Source organism: Salvelinus sp. IW2-2015, linkage group LG35 (assembly GCF_002910315.2).
Source record: "Salvelinus sp. IW2-2015 linkage group LG35, ASM291031v2, whole genome shotgun sequence".
NCBI lineage: Eukaryota > Metazoa > Chordata > Actinopteri > Salmoniformes > Salmonidae > Salvelinus > Salvelinus sp. IW2-2015.
This window is the reverse complement of record NC_036874.1, coordinates 20556401-20574940: the sequence shown is the minus strand read 5'-3', so window position 1 is coordinate 20574940 and position 18540 is coordinate 20556401. Positions and strand designations below refer to the sequence as shown.

The 18540-nt window shown below is 43.8% G+C and overlaps 1 protein-coding gene across 1 annotated transcript; it reads left to right on the top strand.

Moving 5' to 3' along the window:
* The first annotated feature begins 836 nt into the window (after positions 1-836).
* Positions 837-17663, top strand: LOC111959112 (delta-type opioid receptor-like). Its single transcript, XM_023980557.1, has 3 exons — positions 837-1072; positions 16688-17043; positions 17134-17663. Exons 1-3 carry the CDS (start codon positions 837-839, stop codon positions 17661-17663), a joined length of 1122 nt encoding a protein of 373 aa, XP_023836325.1.
* Positions 17664-18540: the final 877 nt, after the last annotated feature.

Sequence of the window (18540 nt, the reverse complement as noted above, 5' to 3'; positions counted from 1 at the left end):
TTGGAACCATTTTTTGTCTACAACTATATTTACATTTTGTCACAGGACAAGTATAATTTACACAACAAGTGCATGTTTTAGTATTTTGGGCATGGATTATTTGAAATTTCATGGGTGGGACAGAAAATGTCCTCCAATTCTGGAATGACCAATGGGAGTAAAAAGTACATATTTCCTTTATGAATGTAGTGGAGTATAAGTAAAAAAAAAAAAAGATATCAATATTAAATGTTAGTGCTGTCATAAGCGCCCCGAAGCAATATGTTGTTTAGAAATTGTTGTAGAAACCAAGCCATTCATTTCTTTTAAAACTGGGTGAACCTGAAAAGAATAGGCAATGTTTTACTGCATTATTTAAATTTTAGCAACCAGCCTAATAGACGTTAGCTATTAGGGTAGGCTATCATGCAGGCTGTCGTCTCGATGCCCATTTACTTGCGCATTAGGCTAATGTCAATTAGAAAATTAGAGAGCAATTTAAGAGCAACGCACACCTACCCATGTCTTGCTTCGCACCAGTGCGTTCTCGCCAAGGGAAGTAGACTGCACTTGCCCCCGCCGTCACCACCCCGTTGCATTGCGCGTACAGGGATAGGATCGGATACCTGTCTTTCAGAACATCTTTCCATACCTTCGCCAGAGCCTGTGATGTCAGTGATGACAATTGAATGAGGTCTGATCAGTGCTTTCACACGTTCCTCGTCTGCTCTCGTGCGCTCAACAAAATCTGCATTTGGGGAGTCCGCAGGCATCTGCACTACAGGAAAGGAAAAGACATCACTGACTTTGACTATAACGAAGTTTTATCTGCTAGGCTAATATTGCACCTGAATATAATGGAGTTTCCTACCTTGTCCGCGGCTGATTTAGCCGACCTGTATTCTGTGATCACTTTCAATGCCACATTGCCTGAGGATTCTACAGGGCTGCCATCAAGAGGCAATGACACCGAGAAGGGTTCATCGAAGGACACCACAAGATTTATAATCGCAGTATCTATAACTGCGCTCTACTCTGTTATATGCATTGTTGGACTGCTTGGAAACATCCTCGTTATGTATGGAGTGGTGAGGTAAGAAAGCCTATCTACTGTAGCTCTTTTGGTGACCCTAATGGAAATAATGAATACAAGCAGTCTTATGTCCGTTTTCTACTGTAAAGTGATTGAATTTTAATGTTGAATATCACCACAAGTGAACTGATATAATTTATTATATAATCAGAGGCATTTGCATCCTCCAGCTAACTCACATTATTACGGATAGGCTATGTAGTGCCACAGGTGCATAGTGAGAAAAGGAGACAATAAACCCACGCCACTCATGCCCTACCATCCACCAAACTCTAGCATCAAGCAGTTAAATTGCAGTAGTGGAAAAAGTACTCAATTGTCATATTTGAATAAAAGTAAAGATATCTTAATAGAAAATGACTTAAGTGAAAGTGAGTCACCCAGTAAAATACTACTTGAGTAAAAGTCTAAAAGTATCATTTTTTTTATTTACTTAAAGTACAGTGGTGGAAAAAGTACTCAATTGTCATACTGGTTTAGAAGTAGCAAGTAAAAATAAATGTGGTACATCAAATTCCTTATATTAAGCAAACCAGATGCAACAATTCACTTATTTAAATTTATGGACAGCCAGGGGCACACTCAGACATAATTTACAAGCACAGTGATTGAGTTTAGTGAGTCCACCAGATCAGAGGCAGTTGGGATGACAATGCATTCTATTAATAGTTGTGTGAATTGGACCATATTGCTGTCCTACCTGAGCATTCGAAATACAACAAGTACTTTTGGCTGTCAGGGAAATTCTATGGGAGTAAAAAAAAAAAAAATGTTTTATAGGAATAAATAGCCCAAATAACTAGTACTTTAAATTAGTTTTTACTTTGTTACTTTACACCACTGCAAAATTGTAAAGCGCTTCCTGGCTATAAGTGACACAAAGACATGTAGGAACGATTTAAATTAATTACATTCACATAAACATTTATAAGAAATTCACAAGCAAAAACAGTCTAAGTCTTGTCAATCTCATCATAAATGTTTAAAACATAATGTAGCAAACTAAACTCATGTTGCTTTTATGTGATGCTTATTACATGCTTGGCTGTCTTATTATATAGTGAAGATATTGTGAATTGTTGCAGAATATTATGTCAAATTGCAAAATGTGAACTGTGATTTTTACGGCAGCTATGATACATTAGCCTATGAAGCTGGAACTGTACTCTCTATAGACCTCAGCTCTGATTTGAGGTATTGACTTCTCTTCTGGCTGCACTAGGGCCTTAGATCAACGAATAAACGGTACCCAAGAAAAAAATCACCAAATTCAAGACTGTTGAGTAAACTTGGCTGAGATAAGATGGAGTTTTCTGGTTAGGTCAGAGGAGGCAATTAATCAGTGTATCAGTGTGATGACATGGGCTGAGTCAGAAAAAAACTATAATTACGAACTGTTTAATCCTTGCTTCCTCCACCCCTCTCAAAGCTCACTGGAGGAGAAGGTCCTCCAATGCATGTTAAGAGGAATCGAGGAAACAAGGATGGAGGAACGAGGAAGCAAGGATTTGACGGCTAGTAACGTTTTCAGACACAGCCCGTGTCTCGATCCCCCTCCCACCAGTAGTGTGTATTCATCGATGCCAAGGGAAGCCAGCCTTCCCCAAAAAATATTTACCAATACATTTTTTTTTAAACATACTAAATTATTGATCATTCATCTCTCTGTGTTTCATAAATGCATCTCACCGGAGAAAGCATTTGAGCGAACGAAACAGCGCCCTTCTGTCTCAGTATGTGTAGCTTATCTATCAGATGCTGTCTGGTCAGAAAGCGTCTGACATTGTTGCTGCCCGTAACATTGAATAATAATAACAATTCAGCATTGAGCTAAACAGAGTAACCTCAGTTGTGAATTGTCATGGCGCACCAAATAAAAGTGTCAAGGGAAGCCAGTTTGGATTTGGCTTCAGACCAAACATCAGAGTACGCAGCTGAACACTGTATGCTGGAAACACTCAGTTTGTTATTTTAACTAAAACATAACCTGTAATGAACACGATGGGAGACAGAGAGCTGGTTTCAAGCGCAGGTCGCAGCAGGTGTTTATTTGTCAAGGACCACAGGAGGAGGCAGGTTGCTGGGTCCAGGGGCAGGCAGAAGGTCATTCCTGGGTTAGAGGAAGCGGAGTCAAATAGATGGGATAAGGAATCAGCCTTCACATTGTTTCTTGCCAGGCAGATCGGTGAAGTTGAATCGGGTGAAGAAGAGTGCCCAGCGAGCGTGTCTGGGGTTGAGCATCTTAGCACTTCTTAAGCACTCCAAATTGCAGTGGTCGGTAAAGACAAGGAATGGGTGATGAGCTCCCTCTAACCAGTGGTGCCACTCTTCAATAGCCAGCTTAATGGCAAGGAACTCTCGGTTCCCGACATCATAGTTCCTCTCAGTGGGTGACAGTTTCTTGGAAAAGCACAACATCGGTGTAATTTGGGAGTGTCCATACCCGCTGAGAGAGAAGCGCGCCGAGGCCAACCTTGGATGCATCAACCTCCAGAACAAAATTAAGGGTAGGATCTGGCTGCCTAAGGATGGGTGCAGAGGTGAAAAGGCGTTTCAAGGTCTCAAATGCCGTAAGGGCGGTGTCAGTCCATTGGAGGGTACGGGTTTTTTGACTGGTGAGAGCTGAGAGAGGAGCGGTTGTGCTGCTGCAGTTTTGGATGAACCGGCGGTAGTAGTTGGAAAATCCTAGGAAACGTTGTAGTTCCTTTACGGTGGTAGATTTGGGCCAGTTAAGCACGGCCGTGACTTTGCCTTCTTCCATGTTGACCCCTCCTGATGTCAACACGAAACCTAGGAAGGTTACCGTGGTAATGTGAAATGCGCTCTTCTCAGCCTTGACATAAAGATGGTGGTCCTGTAGCCGTTGGATGACTTGTTGCACATGCTGTACGTGTTTTGCAATCGAGTGAGAGTAGATCAAGATGTCGTCAATGTACACGATGAGGAACTGGTTGATCAAGTCTTGGAAAACTTAAGATTGCAGGATCATTGGTGAGACCGTAGGCCATAACCAGGTATTCGTAGTGACCCCTAGCGGTGATGAATGCCGTCTTCCACTCATTCCCACTTCGGATACAGACCAGGTTGTAAGCACTACGTAGGTCCAGTTTGGAGTAGATGGTAGCCTGTCCAACTTGTTCTAGTGCGGCTGAAATCAGAGGGAAGCTATTCTTGATGGTAAGGTCATTGAGGGGTTGGTCATCTGTGCAGGGACAGAGACTACCATCCTTTTTTTCACAAAAAAAATACTGGAAGCAGCCGAGACGTGAATGGACGGATGAATCCCATGTCGAGGGCCTCTTCTATATAGGTGTCCATAGCCTCATTCTCTGGGATTGACAAGGGGTTGATCTGACCCTTAGGGGGCGATGCCTCAGGAAGGAGGTCGATTGCGCAGTCCTCCGGGCGATGAGGGGGCAGAATGGACGCCTTTCTTGCTGAAGACACTCAGGAACTGGGCATATACAGGTGGGATGTGGGTTGGAATGGCAGACTCCAATCCTTCTATAGAGGTGGCTCGACAGGGTAGATTGAAGCAGTTCTTAAACAGGTGGGAGATCATGACAGAAGTTCCCCTTGCCGCCAGGCAATGGTAGGGTTGTGAAGGCTTAGCCAGGGGTGACTGAGGATGAGGGGGTTCTTTAGGCGAAGACAACACCACTAACTGAATAACCTCAGAGTGAAGGAAGCCAATCTGAAGGGTGAAAGTGTCGGTCATGCGAGTCACAAGACCAGTTCTGAGAGGTTGTCCGTCCAGCGCATTAATCCTAAAGGGAGGATTAACAGGGATTAGTTTGACTCTTACTCTTAACTGTTGTGCCAATTGTTTGTCAATAAAATTACCTGCAGCCCCCCGAGTCCACTAGTCCCTCCACAAACTGAGTGACCCCATTAGCAGAAATAAGAGCAGGGATACCAAACTGCCTTTTGGTAATATTCAAAAACGTAGAGGTGCTTACCTGTGCGGAAGTGGAGGGGTTGTGGTCACCCCTTCGTGGGGGGCGAACCGGACAGCTATTGAGTAGGTGGTTACTCTCTCCACAATAGAGGCACATAATCTCCAATGTCTTGCATGGGTTTGGGGCTATTAGACCGTGGTGGACGACAGAAGGGAGTGGAAGACTCGCAGGCCATGGGTGACTGTATAGGTCTGCTATCCACCAGTAGGTTGCCAATGGATTTGGACATCCGGCTGTATTGGTTTAGGTCCGTTAAATCACCTCTGCAGGCCAGTTCGGTCTGTAACTCCCGATTAAGACCTCTCCGGTAGACTGTAAGGAGAGCTGGTTCACTCCATCCACTGCTGGCAGCCATGGTGCAGAACTCAAGGGCATACTCAGTGATGGATCGACGGCCCTGTCGCAGCTCACATAACAGGTCCCCGATGTGACGACCTGAAACTGAATGGTCGAACACCAAGAGGGCGTGGAAACGTGATTCAGAGGACAGATCAGAACTTTGAGCGGCCCACAGGGCTGCAACCCAATCCAGAGCTTTGCGTGTGAGTAGGGAGATGACGAAGTCCACCCTGTCTTTGTCAGAGGTGGAGTTAGCGGGGTGATGGTGGATGTACAGGTTACATTGTATGAGAAATCCTTGACATTTCCCTGGGGAGCCGTCGTATTTATTAGGCATGGATATGCGGGGAGATGAACGAGAGGAGGCTGTGGCACCTGATATTGATGAGGCAGGAATGGACTGGCGAAGGAGGTTGCAGAGTTCATCGATTCGTTCCTCCTGTCGGGCTAGACATAGCTGCAGCGCCGCTGAATCCATCTGTCGTTTTTGGGTGAGGTATTCTGTAATGAACACGATGGGAGATAGAGAGCTGGTTTCAAGCGCAGGGCGCAGCAGGTGTTTATTGTCAAGGACAACAGGAGGTAACTGGGTCCAGGGGCAGGCAGAAGGTCATACACAGGGGGTCCAAAAAGGCAACAGTACAGGCAGGGAAAAGGCTAGTACCGTTGTCCGGGAGATCAGGCAATAGGTTGATAACAGGAAATCCGATAGGCTAAAGAACAGGCAGGGAATAGGCAAAAGGCATCGTTAGTGAGGCATGCAAAAACTATCATACACGGGAGGATGAACTAACAGGGCAGAACCCAGCACTCCGAATAGTAGTTTGTCACAAAACAAACAATACCTCACAATGATGGGGTGCAAAGAACTGAACTAAATAGTGTGTGATAATGACATACAGGTGTGTGAACAGGTGATCAGAATTCAGGTGATTGGGATCTGGAGAGTGAGCTGCGTTCAGGGGATCTATGTGTTTGAGAGTGTGAGCTGGAAAGTGGGCTGGAATGTGAGCTGCGTTCAGGGGATCTACGTGTTTGAGAGTGTGAGTTGGAAGCAGAAGTTACATAACCAATCTTTGTTAAACATAAATACCAAACTTGTTTTTGCATGGATTCTGCGAAGCGTTTAGATTTTAACAGCTAGGACTGCTATTTCTTGTCTCAGAATCTTGCTTAGCTGACAGGTTAAAGTCTGCTTGAAAGAGCTAACCTAACCTAACGAATTGCTTGAAATGTGAGAGTGGGAGGATGTCCTTGTCCTTCTCACCAGCCGTGAGAAATGTGATTGTTCCTGTTGCAAAAACAATGTCCTATCCCGGAGCTGGAGTAAATTACATTACTAAGCTGCTCCTGAATGTACTACGCCAGGACATGGACATCGATTCTATCGTAGTCCATGTGGGTTCTAATGACATTATGAAAGGCAGCTCTGAACAGTTGAATTTGGATTTCAAAGAGCTGATTGACTTTCTGCTAGACACTAATAAAAGATCCATCACATCTGGCCCTGTGCCCTCTGAATTGTGGCATTGAAGGGTTTAGCAGGATTCTTTCTCTTCACAACTGGCTATGTGATTATTGCAGCTCATCAATGGGTGTAACTTTTGTTGACAATTTCGATACCTTTTGGAAACAAAACACGTTTTACAAGGAGGATGGGATCCACCCATATCATTTGGGTTCCTGGGTCCTTTCACAGCATTATAAGCCTGTGTTGAGACAATTACTTATCAATGACCCAAGCCCAGCTCAGTTAATCCATACCATGGATCCATACCTGTGTCGCTGAGTCATCATAATGCTTTAGCAAATGTACATTATACCAGGGGCATTGGTAGACACAATCAAAGTAACCTAATTTATGTCCCTCTACCTGCCCTGAATGCCTTTGCTGATCCTACAGCTATTGTATGCAGCAATCATGTGCATATGAACCAGATTTATGCTATTAGCACTGAGTCAGTGTGCCCTAGTAGGAAGTCCACCGTGTGCACCTCACCATCCATGAACATAAATAACATGAGAATAACTACTTCTGCTAAGATTCCCTGTAAAGCAATGAAAACAAGCAAGCATCCCAGAAAAGTGCTCAAATAGCCCACGCTAACATATGTAGCTTAAGAAACAAGGTTCATGAAATTAATAACTTGCTAGTAACAGATGACATTCATATTCTGACTATCTCTGAAACTCACTTTTGATAAAGTGGTAGCAATACAAGGCTATAACATTTACAGAAAATACAAATTGCTGTTTATATTCAGAACCACATTCCTGTAAATATTAGAGGGGATCTCATGTTAAATACTGTTGAAGTAATATGGCTACAGGTTCATCTGCCTCACCTAAAGCACATTCTGGTGGGAAGCTGCTATAGATCACCAAGTGTTAACAGTCAGTATCTGGATAGCATGTGTGAAATGCTTGATAATGTATGTAATATCTGTCACGCCTGCTCCCGCTCCCCTCGAGCGCCAGGCTCCCAAGCATTGCGCACTCCTGCCACCATCATTACGCACACCAGCCACCCCCCGCCACGCGCATCAGCGATTATTGGACTCATCTGGACTCAATCATCTCTGTCATTACCTTCGCTATATCTCTGTGGTTCCCCGCTCTGTTTCCTGTTTCTGTATTAATGTTCGTATGTCTTTGTATACTCGTGTACTGACGCTGTTCCTGTCCTGTTACCTGTATGTTCCCCATTAAATTTTAAACTCCCCGGACCTGCTTCTCATCTCCAGCGTCGGTCCTTACAATATCAACAGAGAGATATACTTTCTTGGTGATTTAAATATTGACTGACTTTCATCAAACGGCCACTCAAGAAAAAGCTGCAAACTGTAAGTAGTGCCTGCAATCTGGTTCAGGTTATCAGTCAACCTACCAGGGTAGTTAAAAATAGCACAGGAATGAAATCATCAACATGTATTGATCACATCTTTACTAATGCTGCAGAAATTTGTTTGAAAGCAGTATCCAGGTCCATTGGATGTAGTGATCACAATATAGTAGCCATATCTAGGAAAACCAAAGTTCCAAAGGTTGGGTCTAATATAGTGTATAATTTTAAAAAACTAGACAAGTCAGTTAAGAATAAATTCTTATTTACAATGACTGCCTACTCCTGCCAAACCCAGACAACGCTGGGCCAATTATGCGCCGCCCAATCACTGCTGGATGTGACGCAGCCTGAATTCGAACCAGGGACTGCAGTGAGATGCACTTGCACTGAGATGCAGTGCCTTAGACCGCTGCGTCACTCGAGACCCCAAAAAGTTGTTGATGTAAAGCATATTTATTGGTCCATGGTGTGTAATGAGGACCAAACAGAAGTGGCACTTGACACATTTATGAAATTTCTTATCCCAGTTACTAATAAGCATGCACCCATTTAAGAAAATGACTGTAAAACTGTTATGGATTGATGAGGATTTTAAAAATGGTGTGGTTGAGAGGGATGATGCAAAAGGAATGGCAAATAAGTCTGGCTGCACAACTGATTGGCAAACGTACTGCAAATTGAGAAATCATGTGACTAAACTGAATAAAAAGAAGAAGAAACTACACCATGAAACAAAGATAAATGACATAAAGCATGATAGTAAAAAGCTTTGGAGCACCTTCAATGACATTTTGGGGAAAAAGGTTCACTCCATCATTCATTGAATCAGATGGCTCATTCATCACAAAAGCCACTGATATTGCCAACTACTTTAATGATTTTTTTAATTTGCAAGATTAGCAAACTTAGGCATGACATGCCAGCAACAAACGCTGACACTACACATCCAAGTATATCTGACCAAATTATGAAAGACAAGCATTGTAATTTTGAATTCCGTAAAGTGCGTGTGGTGAAGGTAGAAAAATGATTGTTGTCTATCAACAATGACAAGCCACCGGGATCTGACAACTTGGATGGAAAATTACTGAGGATAATAGAGGACAATATTGCCACTCCTATTTGCCATATCTTCAATTTAAGCCTACTAGAAAGTGTGTTCCCTCAGGCCTGGAGGGAGGCAAAAGTCTTTCCGCTACGTAAGAATAGTAAAGCCCCCTTTCCTGGCTCAAATAGCCAACTAATCAGCCTTTTACCAACCCTTAGTAAACTTTTGGGGAAAATTGTGTTTGACCAGATACAATGACATTTACAAGTACAGCACGTACGGCAGTTTTTATTGTTCTTTGAACTCACAACGATACAAGAGTGCTCTATTATCCAATATCTGGATCAATTGTGCTATTTTGTTCGTTTTTTGTGTTTTGTGTAACTTATTTATTTGTTTTGTGTAACTTATTTGTTAACATACTGTGTACATAATGTTGCTGCTACCGCCTCTTATGATTGAAAATAACTTCTGGACATCAGAACAGCAATTACTCACCGCGGACTGGAAGAAACGTTTTCCTTTAACGAGTCCGACAAGAAGCATATCCTGCTTTCACGGGAACAGGTCCAGATCCCCGCCTTTTGCATGAAGAAAAGGCACAGGAAAAGGTGCTGCAGATCAAGCAGCCTTCTGAGAATCCGTAGGCAAGCGAGTAAACTCCCACTGCCATCCGTTATTCTTGCTAACGTGCAATCATTGGAAAATAAAATTGATGATCTATGATTAAGATTATCCTACCAACGGGACATTAAAAACTGTTACATCTTATGTTTCACCAAGATGTGGCTGAACGACAATACGGACAATATAGAGAGACGCTACCTCTGGTAAGACGATATTTGTCTATTTGACAATAACAGCTGGTGCTCAATGTCTAATATTAAAGAAGTCTCGAGGTATTGCTCACCTGAGGTAGAGTACCTTATGATAAGCTGTAGACCACACTATCTACCAAGAAAGTTCTCATCTATATTATTTGTAGCAGTCTATTTACCACCACAGAGCGAAGCTGGCACAAAGACCGCTCTCAACCAACTCTATAAGGCCATAAGCACAGAAGAAAATACTCACCCAGAAGCGGCGCTCCTAGCGGCCAGTTTGCAGGCAAACTTAAATCAGTTTTACCTAATTTTGCCAGCATGTCACTTGCAACCAGAGAAAAAAATCCTAAACGACCTTTACTTCACACACAGAGATGCATACAAAGCTCTCCCCCGCTCTCCATTTGTAAAATATGACCATAATTCTATCCTCCTGATTCCTGCTTACAAGCAAGAACTAAAGCAGGAAGTACCAGTGACTCGCTCAATACGGATGTGGTAAGATGACGCAGATACTACACTACAAGACTGTTTTTCTAGCACAGACTGGAATGTGTTCCGGGATTCATCCAATGGCATTGAGGAGTACACCACCTCAGTCATCGGCTTCATCAATAAGTGCATCGACGACGTCGTCCCCACAGTGACTGTACGTACAGTGGTTCCTCCTTTAAAAGTTGTGTCATACTGCAGCACACCTTGCGTGCTGCCGCAGCATTCTGTGGCACATCATTTAATTGTCAGCCATTTTTTCTGTTACTGCAAGTTATTGCAAGTTTGACCACCAGACGGCATCTTTGAGAAGCATTTGATAGTATTCCGTATGGGCATTACCTGAGAATTTAAAACCTTTTTTGTAATAACATTAATATTTGTGATTGATTTTAAGAAATTTGGCTTAATTAATTTGATTAATATTATGGTGTTTCTATTCAGAGAAAAATGAAAAGGCTGTCCTTGTAAATAAGAATTTGTTCTTAACTGATTCCATATGTGTTATTTCATAGTTGTAATGTCTTCACTATTATTCTACAATGTAGAATAAATCCTGGAATGAAATCCTGGAATGAGTAGGTGTGTCCAAACTTTTGACTAGTACTTGCTGGAACGGACAATATGGCGCTGTACAACGTGGTAGTCGGCAGTACAGTACTGGGCTATTTAGCTAAAGAATCCCTGTGTCGTACGGACGAGAGACCGGAGTTCAAATTCCCATACGGGGAGGAAGGAGTAGGCTCGTCTCAGAGTACCCATGCTTGTCTCAGAGCAGCGCAAAATGGTGCTAAAATAGATGTAGGCTTTTGCTTCTAACTTCAATAATATTCTTTATATTCTTCTAACAAATATTTGTTTCAAGGACGTGACTCTCCGCAAATAATTACATTTAGAGGATTGGAGGACTAAATTAATATCTAAGGGGCATTTTCCGTTAGAGATTCTCAGATATTCTCACAGATTCTAAGGAGCTTTTATATAATTCTAAATTTGTAAATAAAGCCAGTTTGTTATTTAGAATCATTTATTTCAGGAGAAACCTAAGAGATTATTTAGCAGACATCACTTGCTTATATTCAGTCAACACATATCTTAAGAATATCATGGAACATTTGAACATTTTCATTTCTCCATGCTTGTCTTAGAGCAGCGCAAAACTTGCTGAAATAGACGTCCGCAGCGGAAAAGCTATGTATTCTGTGCCAACTTCGTGGTATTCTTTTGGTTACACATCCTTGGAATAGCAGAACAGCATAAAGGTCCGGGCGGCCCTTGCTGTGCCTGGTGAGCAGTTGGTCAAGTTCTGTTGTCAGAAGAGGAATGGAAAATGTCAGGGTGAACCTGCCACGTATGTTTTTGACTCTGCCTGTCAGAGATGGAGTTCCAGAGCTCACAGGTGTGCCTTGGCATGGACTGTGCACTCCATCTCTTCCTCGCCCTTTTCACGCGGTGAGTGGAGTCAATGGATTCCATGATTTAGTCTTACAAACAAAGAACTTTGCATCCTGCAGGCCCAGGCATGGGATCAAAGCTGGCGAGACATTCAATAACATCATCTCAACAGATGAATCAACCGTGGCCCCTTTGAGGCAATTTTGCTCAATTGCTACAAGAAAAGAAAGTAGAAAGATTAACAGAAAGCAATAAAGATGTTAATGAAGAAATGCTGTTTGGAAGTTAGAAAAATGTAACAGTTTAGAGTACTTAAGCATTGAATACATTGCAAGTTGAGGGATTTTCACAACAGTAAGCCGGGCTATAAAAAGTCTTTATTGTCCTGCTAATAGGAAAACATTTGCATGAATGCTCCATTCTTTATTGTAACCACACATGTCAAACACCATAATTGGTATCTACCTCTCCAAAATTACTTTTTAGAGTTTGGGATTTACAAATGTGCGCTTTTAATTATTATTACATTGTTTTGTTCGAAGGTGCAGACTTTTTTTCTTTAAATTATTGTTTTATGTAGGTGCTACATTTTTGACCAGTTGCAATTGTAAGTAGGCCTAATAAAAAAAATCCTACTTCTATTAGGCTGTTAAGCCTCATAGCCTACCTCAGCCAGTTAGGTTATTTTATATAGATCTAAGCTCCGAAGAAATAGACTCCAATTAAGCCCTCTTGTTGTTTGTAAAGTCAAATTAAAATGAAGATAATTTTTGATATGAATTGCTCGACTGGTGCAGGTTTTCTCCATCTGTTGGGTGTGCAACACTTGCATCAAAGTTAGCTTATATTTTCAAGCACCAGCCACTGTTCACCTCCTATTGATTGGCGCTGGCGGTTGCCGCCAGTTAAAAAAATATGTTTTAACCTTTATTTAACAAGGCAAGTCAGGTATCTCCCGGGTGGCGCAGTGGTCTAGGGCACAGAGTCTCTGGTTCGCGCCCAGGCTCTGTCGCAGCCGGCCGCAACCGGGAGATCCCGTGGGGCGACGCACAATTGGCATAGCGTCGTCCGGGTTAGGGAGGTTTGGCCGTAGGGAGGGTTTGGCCGGTAGGGATAATCCTTGTCTCAGTATGTAAAATTTTTTTTAATAAAATGTATGCACTCTAACTGTAAGTCGCTCTGGATAAGAGCGTCTGCTCTTGGCGGTAGGGATATCCTTGTCTCAGTATGTAAAAAAAAAAATGTCATAAAAAAATGTATGCACTCTACTGTAAGTCGCTCTGGATAAGAGCGTCTGCTAAATGACTAAAATGAAAATGTAAATGTAGGTAAGAACAAATTCTTATTTATAATGAAGCCTACCCCGGCCAAACCCGGATGACGCTGGGCCAATTGTGGCCGCCCTATGCCACTCCCAATACGGGTCGGATGTGATACAGCTGATTCGAACCAGGGACTGTTAGACCGCTGCACCACTCGGGAGCCTTGACATACATATATATACACTGCTCCAAAAAATAAAGGGAACACTTAACAACACAATGTACTCCAAAGTCAATCACACTTCTGTGAAATCAAACTGTCCACTTAGGAAGCAACACTGATTGACAATAAATCTCACATGCTGTTGTGCAAATGGAATAGACAAAAGGTGGAAATTATAGGCAATTAGCAAGACCACCCAATAAAGGAGTGGTTCTGCAGGTGGTGACCACAGACCACTTCTCAGTTCCTATGCTTCCTGGCTGAGTTTTTGGTCACTTTTGAATGCCGGCGGTGCTTTCAACTCTAGTGGTAGCATGAGAACGGGAGTCCTCAACCCACACAAGTGGCTCAGGTAGTGCAGCTCATCCAGGATGGCACATCAATGCGAGCTGTGGCAAGAAGGTTTGCTGTGTCTGTCAGCGTAGTTTCCAGAGCATGGAGGCGCTACCAGGAGACAGGCCAGTACATCAGGAGACGTGGAGGAGGCCGTAGGAGGGCAACAACAGCAGCAGGACCGCTACTCCGCCTTTGTGCAAGGAGGATTAGAGGAGCACTGCCAGAGCCCTGCAAATGACCTCCAGCAGGCCACAAATGTGCATGTGTCTGCTCAAACTGGTCCCCCCCAGAACCGACTCTGAAGGTGGTTTATGAGGGCCCGACGTCCACAGGTGGGGGTTGTGCTTACAGCCCAACACCGTGCAGGACGTTTGGCATTTGCCAGAGAACACCAAGATTGGCAAATTTGCCACTGGCGCCCTGTGCTCTTCACAGATGAAAGCAGGTTCACACGCACATGTGACAGACGTGACAGAGTCTGGAGACGCCGTGGAGAACTTTCTGCTGCCTGCAACATCCTCCAGCATGACCGGTTTGGCGGTGGGTCAGTCATGTTTTAGGTGGCATTTCTTTGGGGGGCCGCACAGCCCTCCATGTGCTCGCCAGAGGTAGCCTGACTGCCATTAGGTACCGAGATGAGATCCTCAGACCCCTTGTGAGACCATATGCTGGTGCGGTTGGCCCTGGGTTCTTTCTAATGCAAGACAATGCTAGACCTCATGTAGCTGGAGTGTGTTAGCAGTTCCTGCAAGAGGAAGGCATTGATGCCATGGACTGGCCCGCCCGTTCCCCAGACCTGAATCCAATTGAGCACATCTGGGACATCATGTCTCGCTCCATCCACCAACGCCACGTTGCACCACAGACTGTCCAGGAGTTGGCGGATGCTTTAGTCCAGGTCTGGGAGGAGATCCCTCAGGAGACCATCCGCCATCTCATCAGGAGTATGCCCAGGCGTTGTAGGGAGGTCATACAGGCACGTGGAGGCCACACACACTACTGAGCCTCATTTTGACTTGTTTTAAGGAAATTACATCAAAGTTGGATCAGCCTGTAGTGTGGTTTTCCACTTTAATTTTGAGTGTGACTCCAAATCCAGACCTCCATGGGTTGATAAATTTGATTTCCATTGATCATTTTTGTGTGATTTTGTAGTCAGCACATTCAACTATGTAAAGAAAAACGTATTTAATAAGAATGTTTCATTCATTCAGATCTAGGATGTGTTATTTTAGTGTTCCCTTTATTCTTTTGAGCAGTGTGTATATATATATATATATATATATATATATATATATACAAAAAAAATCTGAACATTAACCGTGTGTAGGTAGATACGTGTGTAGGTAGATACGTGGAAAGATAGATACAAATGATTTGTTGCAAGTTGGGGAGGGGTTCACACCTAGCTCGGCTATTAGACAAATCTTTAGTAAAGGTTGAATAGTCTATTGTTCAGCTAATAGCCCATCCTGCTACACTTATGAAAAACGAATAATAATACTTTAAAAAACTTTTTTATATGTTAAAGATTCCAATTAATAAAGTGTTTTTAGCCACAATCGGCCCAACCCCAATTGATACATTTGGGCACAGTCGATAGCGTGCTGGACTTCGGGCTAGAATGTTGAGGGTTTCAAACCTGCTCCCTGCTTGATTCATTACATTATTACACCGGTCTCTGAGCAAATAGCCTGGATTGTTACTCCCATCTCGTCCCTCGCTCTCTTCCACGCGTCATTCAGCACGCTTGTGGGCGTGCTGGCAGGATGTACTGTTTTTTATTCTGTATATATGAATTACAAATCAGCCTTTAAACAGGTCAACATTCACAAAGCCGCTGGGACAGACAGATTAAAGGACATGTACTCAACTGACCCATAGCACTCACGTCTGTAGCCACGTCTGTAGACAAAGGATCTGATCATGGACTACAGGAAAAGCCGGGCCAAACACACCCCCATTAACATCGACGGGGCTGTAGCAGAGCAGGTTGAGTTTCAAGTTCCTTGGTGTCCACATCACCAACGAACTATCATGGTCCAAACATACCAAGACAGTCGTGAAGAGGGCATGACAAAACCTTTTCTTCTTCAGGAGACTGAGGGAGAAATGGGTATGGCTCAAAAGGTTATACAGCTGCACCATCGAGAGCATCCTGACAGGTTGCATCACCAGCTGGTATGGAAGCTGCTCAACATCTGACCATAAGGCGCTACAGAGGGTAGTGTGAACGGCCCAGTTCATCACTGGGGCCAAGCTTTCTGCCATCCAGGACCTATATAATAGGAGGTGTCAGAGGAAAGCCCATAAAATTGTCAGACTCCAGTCACCCAAGTTATTTTCTCTACCGCACAGCAAGCAGTACCGGAACGTACCAAAAGGCTAGGACCAAAAGGCTCCTCAACAGCTTCTACCCCCAATCCACAAGACTGCTGAACAATTAACAAAATCGCCACCGGACAATTTACATTGAGCCCCCCCTCCCTTTTGTACACTGCTGCTACTCGCTGTTTATTATCAATGCATTGTCACTTCACCCCCACCTACATGTACAAATTACCTCAACTAACCTGTACCCTCGCACACTGACTTGGTACCGGTGCCCCCTGTATATAGCCTCGTTATTCTTATTCTTATTGTGTTACTTTTTATTATTACTTTTTATTTTAGTCTACTTGGTAAGTATTTTCTTAACTCTTCTTGAACTGCACTGTTGGTTAAGGGCTTGTAATTAAGCATTTCACTGTAAAGTCTACACTTGTTGTATTCGGCGCATGTGAAAAATAAAGTTTGATTTGAATTACTCCTCAGTGCAATACAGATACCTTGCCTTCTGAGATCTGTAGTATTTGACAAGCTAATAAACAGCATTGCCCTCTCTCTGTCCAGATACACCAAAATGAAGACAGCCACTAACATCTACATCTTCAACTTGGCCCTGGCCGATGCTTTGGCAACCAGCACTCTGCCCTTCCAGAGTGCCAAGTACCTGATGAACACCTGGCCCTTCGGCGAGTTCCTGTGTAAAGTGATCCTCGCCGTTGACTACTACAACATGTTCACCAGTATCTTCACCCTGACCATGATGAGCGTGGACCGCTACATCGCTGTGTGCCACCCGGTCAGAGCCCTGGACTTTAGAACGTCCGCCAAGGCCAAGATGATCAACGTGTGCATCTGGATCCTCTCCTCTGCCATCGGAGTGCCCATCATGGTCATGGCGGTTACCAAGGTGACAGACAAAGGTGAGCAGTCCATATGAGCTGTACCCTATGTGCTCCAGACACCAACATCCACATATCCATATGCTAACCATTTGATTGTTTATCACTCAGGCAATACAGGGTGCATGCTGCAGTTCCCTCAGCCAGACTGGTACTGGGACATGGTGACTAAGATCTGCGTGTTCATATTTGCCTTCGTGGTGCCAGTCCTGGTCATCACTATCTGCTACGGCCTGATGATTCTCCGCCTGAAGAATGTCCGGCTGCTCTCCGGATCCAAGGAGAAAGATCGGAATATGCGGCGCATTACCCACATGGTCCTGGTGGTGGTGGCGGTCTTCATAATTTGCTGGACGCCCATCCACATCTTTATCATCCTCAGGACCATGGTGCAGATCAACAGCACGAACCCATATGTGATCGCCAGCTGGCACCTGTGCATCGCCCTGGGCTACATGAACAGCAGCCTCAACCCCCTGCTCTATGCCTTCCTGGACGGGAACTTCAAGAGGTGCTTCAGGGATTTCTGCCTGCCTTTCCGCTCCAACATGGACCAGAGTAGCTTCTCCAGAGCCCGCAACTCCACGCGAGAGCCCACCACCGTGTGTCCCCCGAGAGTGTTGGTGAGGAAGCCAGTATGACTAGGCATGGAGCAGTGTCCTGGAGACTCCCGCTCACGGACAGTCCAGGCCGACTTACAGACTGATGTCACACAGTTCTCCACAGATTTCTGACAGTAGCTCTGGCTTTAGACTTACAGCACAAAACCCACTGCAACATTTGCATAGGGTGTGATGTCACATTTTTGGGCCTATCCAGACAAAAACTAGATTTACTCTTCCTCTAACCTAACATAGCAGGCATAAATTCCCACATCTGGGTTTCAGTGGAAAGGAATCTACAGTGGCTTGCGAAAGTATTCATCCTCCTTGGCATTTTTCCAGTTTCTTTGCCTTACAACCTGGAAATAAAATAGATTTTTGGGGGGTTTGTATCATTTGATTTACACAACATGCCTACCACTTTGAAGATGCAAAATATGTGTTATTGTGAAACAAACAAGAAGTAAGACAAAAAAAAAGAACTTGAGCGTGCATAACTATTCACCCTCCCAAAGTCAATACTTTGTAGAGCCACCTTTTGCAGCAATTACAGCTGCAAGTCTCTTGGGGTATGTCTCTATAAGCTTGGCACATCTAGCCACTGGGATTTTTGCCCATTCTTCAAGGCAAAACTGCTCCAGCTCCTTTAAGTTGGATGGTTTCCGCTGGTGTACAGGAATCTTTATGTCATACCACAGATTCTAAATTGGATTGAGGTCTGGGCTTTGACTAGGCCATTCTAAGACATTTAAATGTTTCCCCTTAAACCACTCGAGTGTTGCTTTAGCAGTATGCTTAGGGTCATTGTCCTGCTGGAAGGTGAACCTCCGGTCCAGTCACAAAAACCTGAAACAGGTTTCCCTCAAGAATTTCACTGTATTTAGCGCCATCCGTCATTCCTTCAATTCTGACCAGA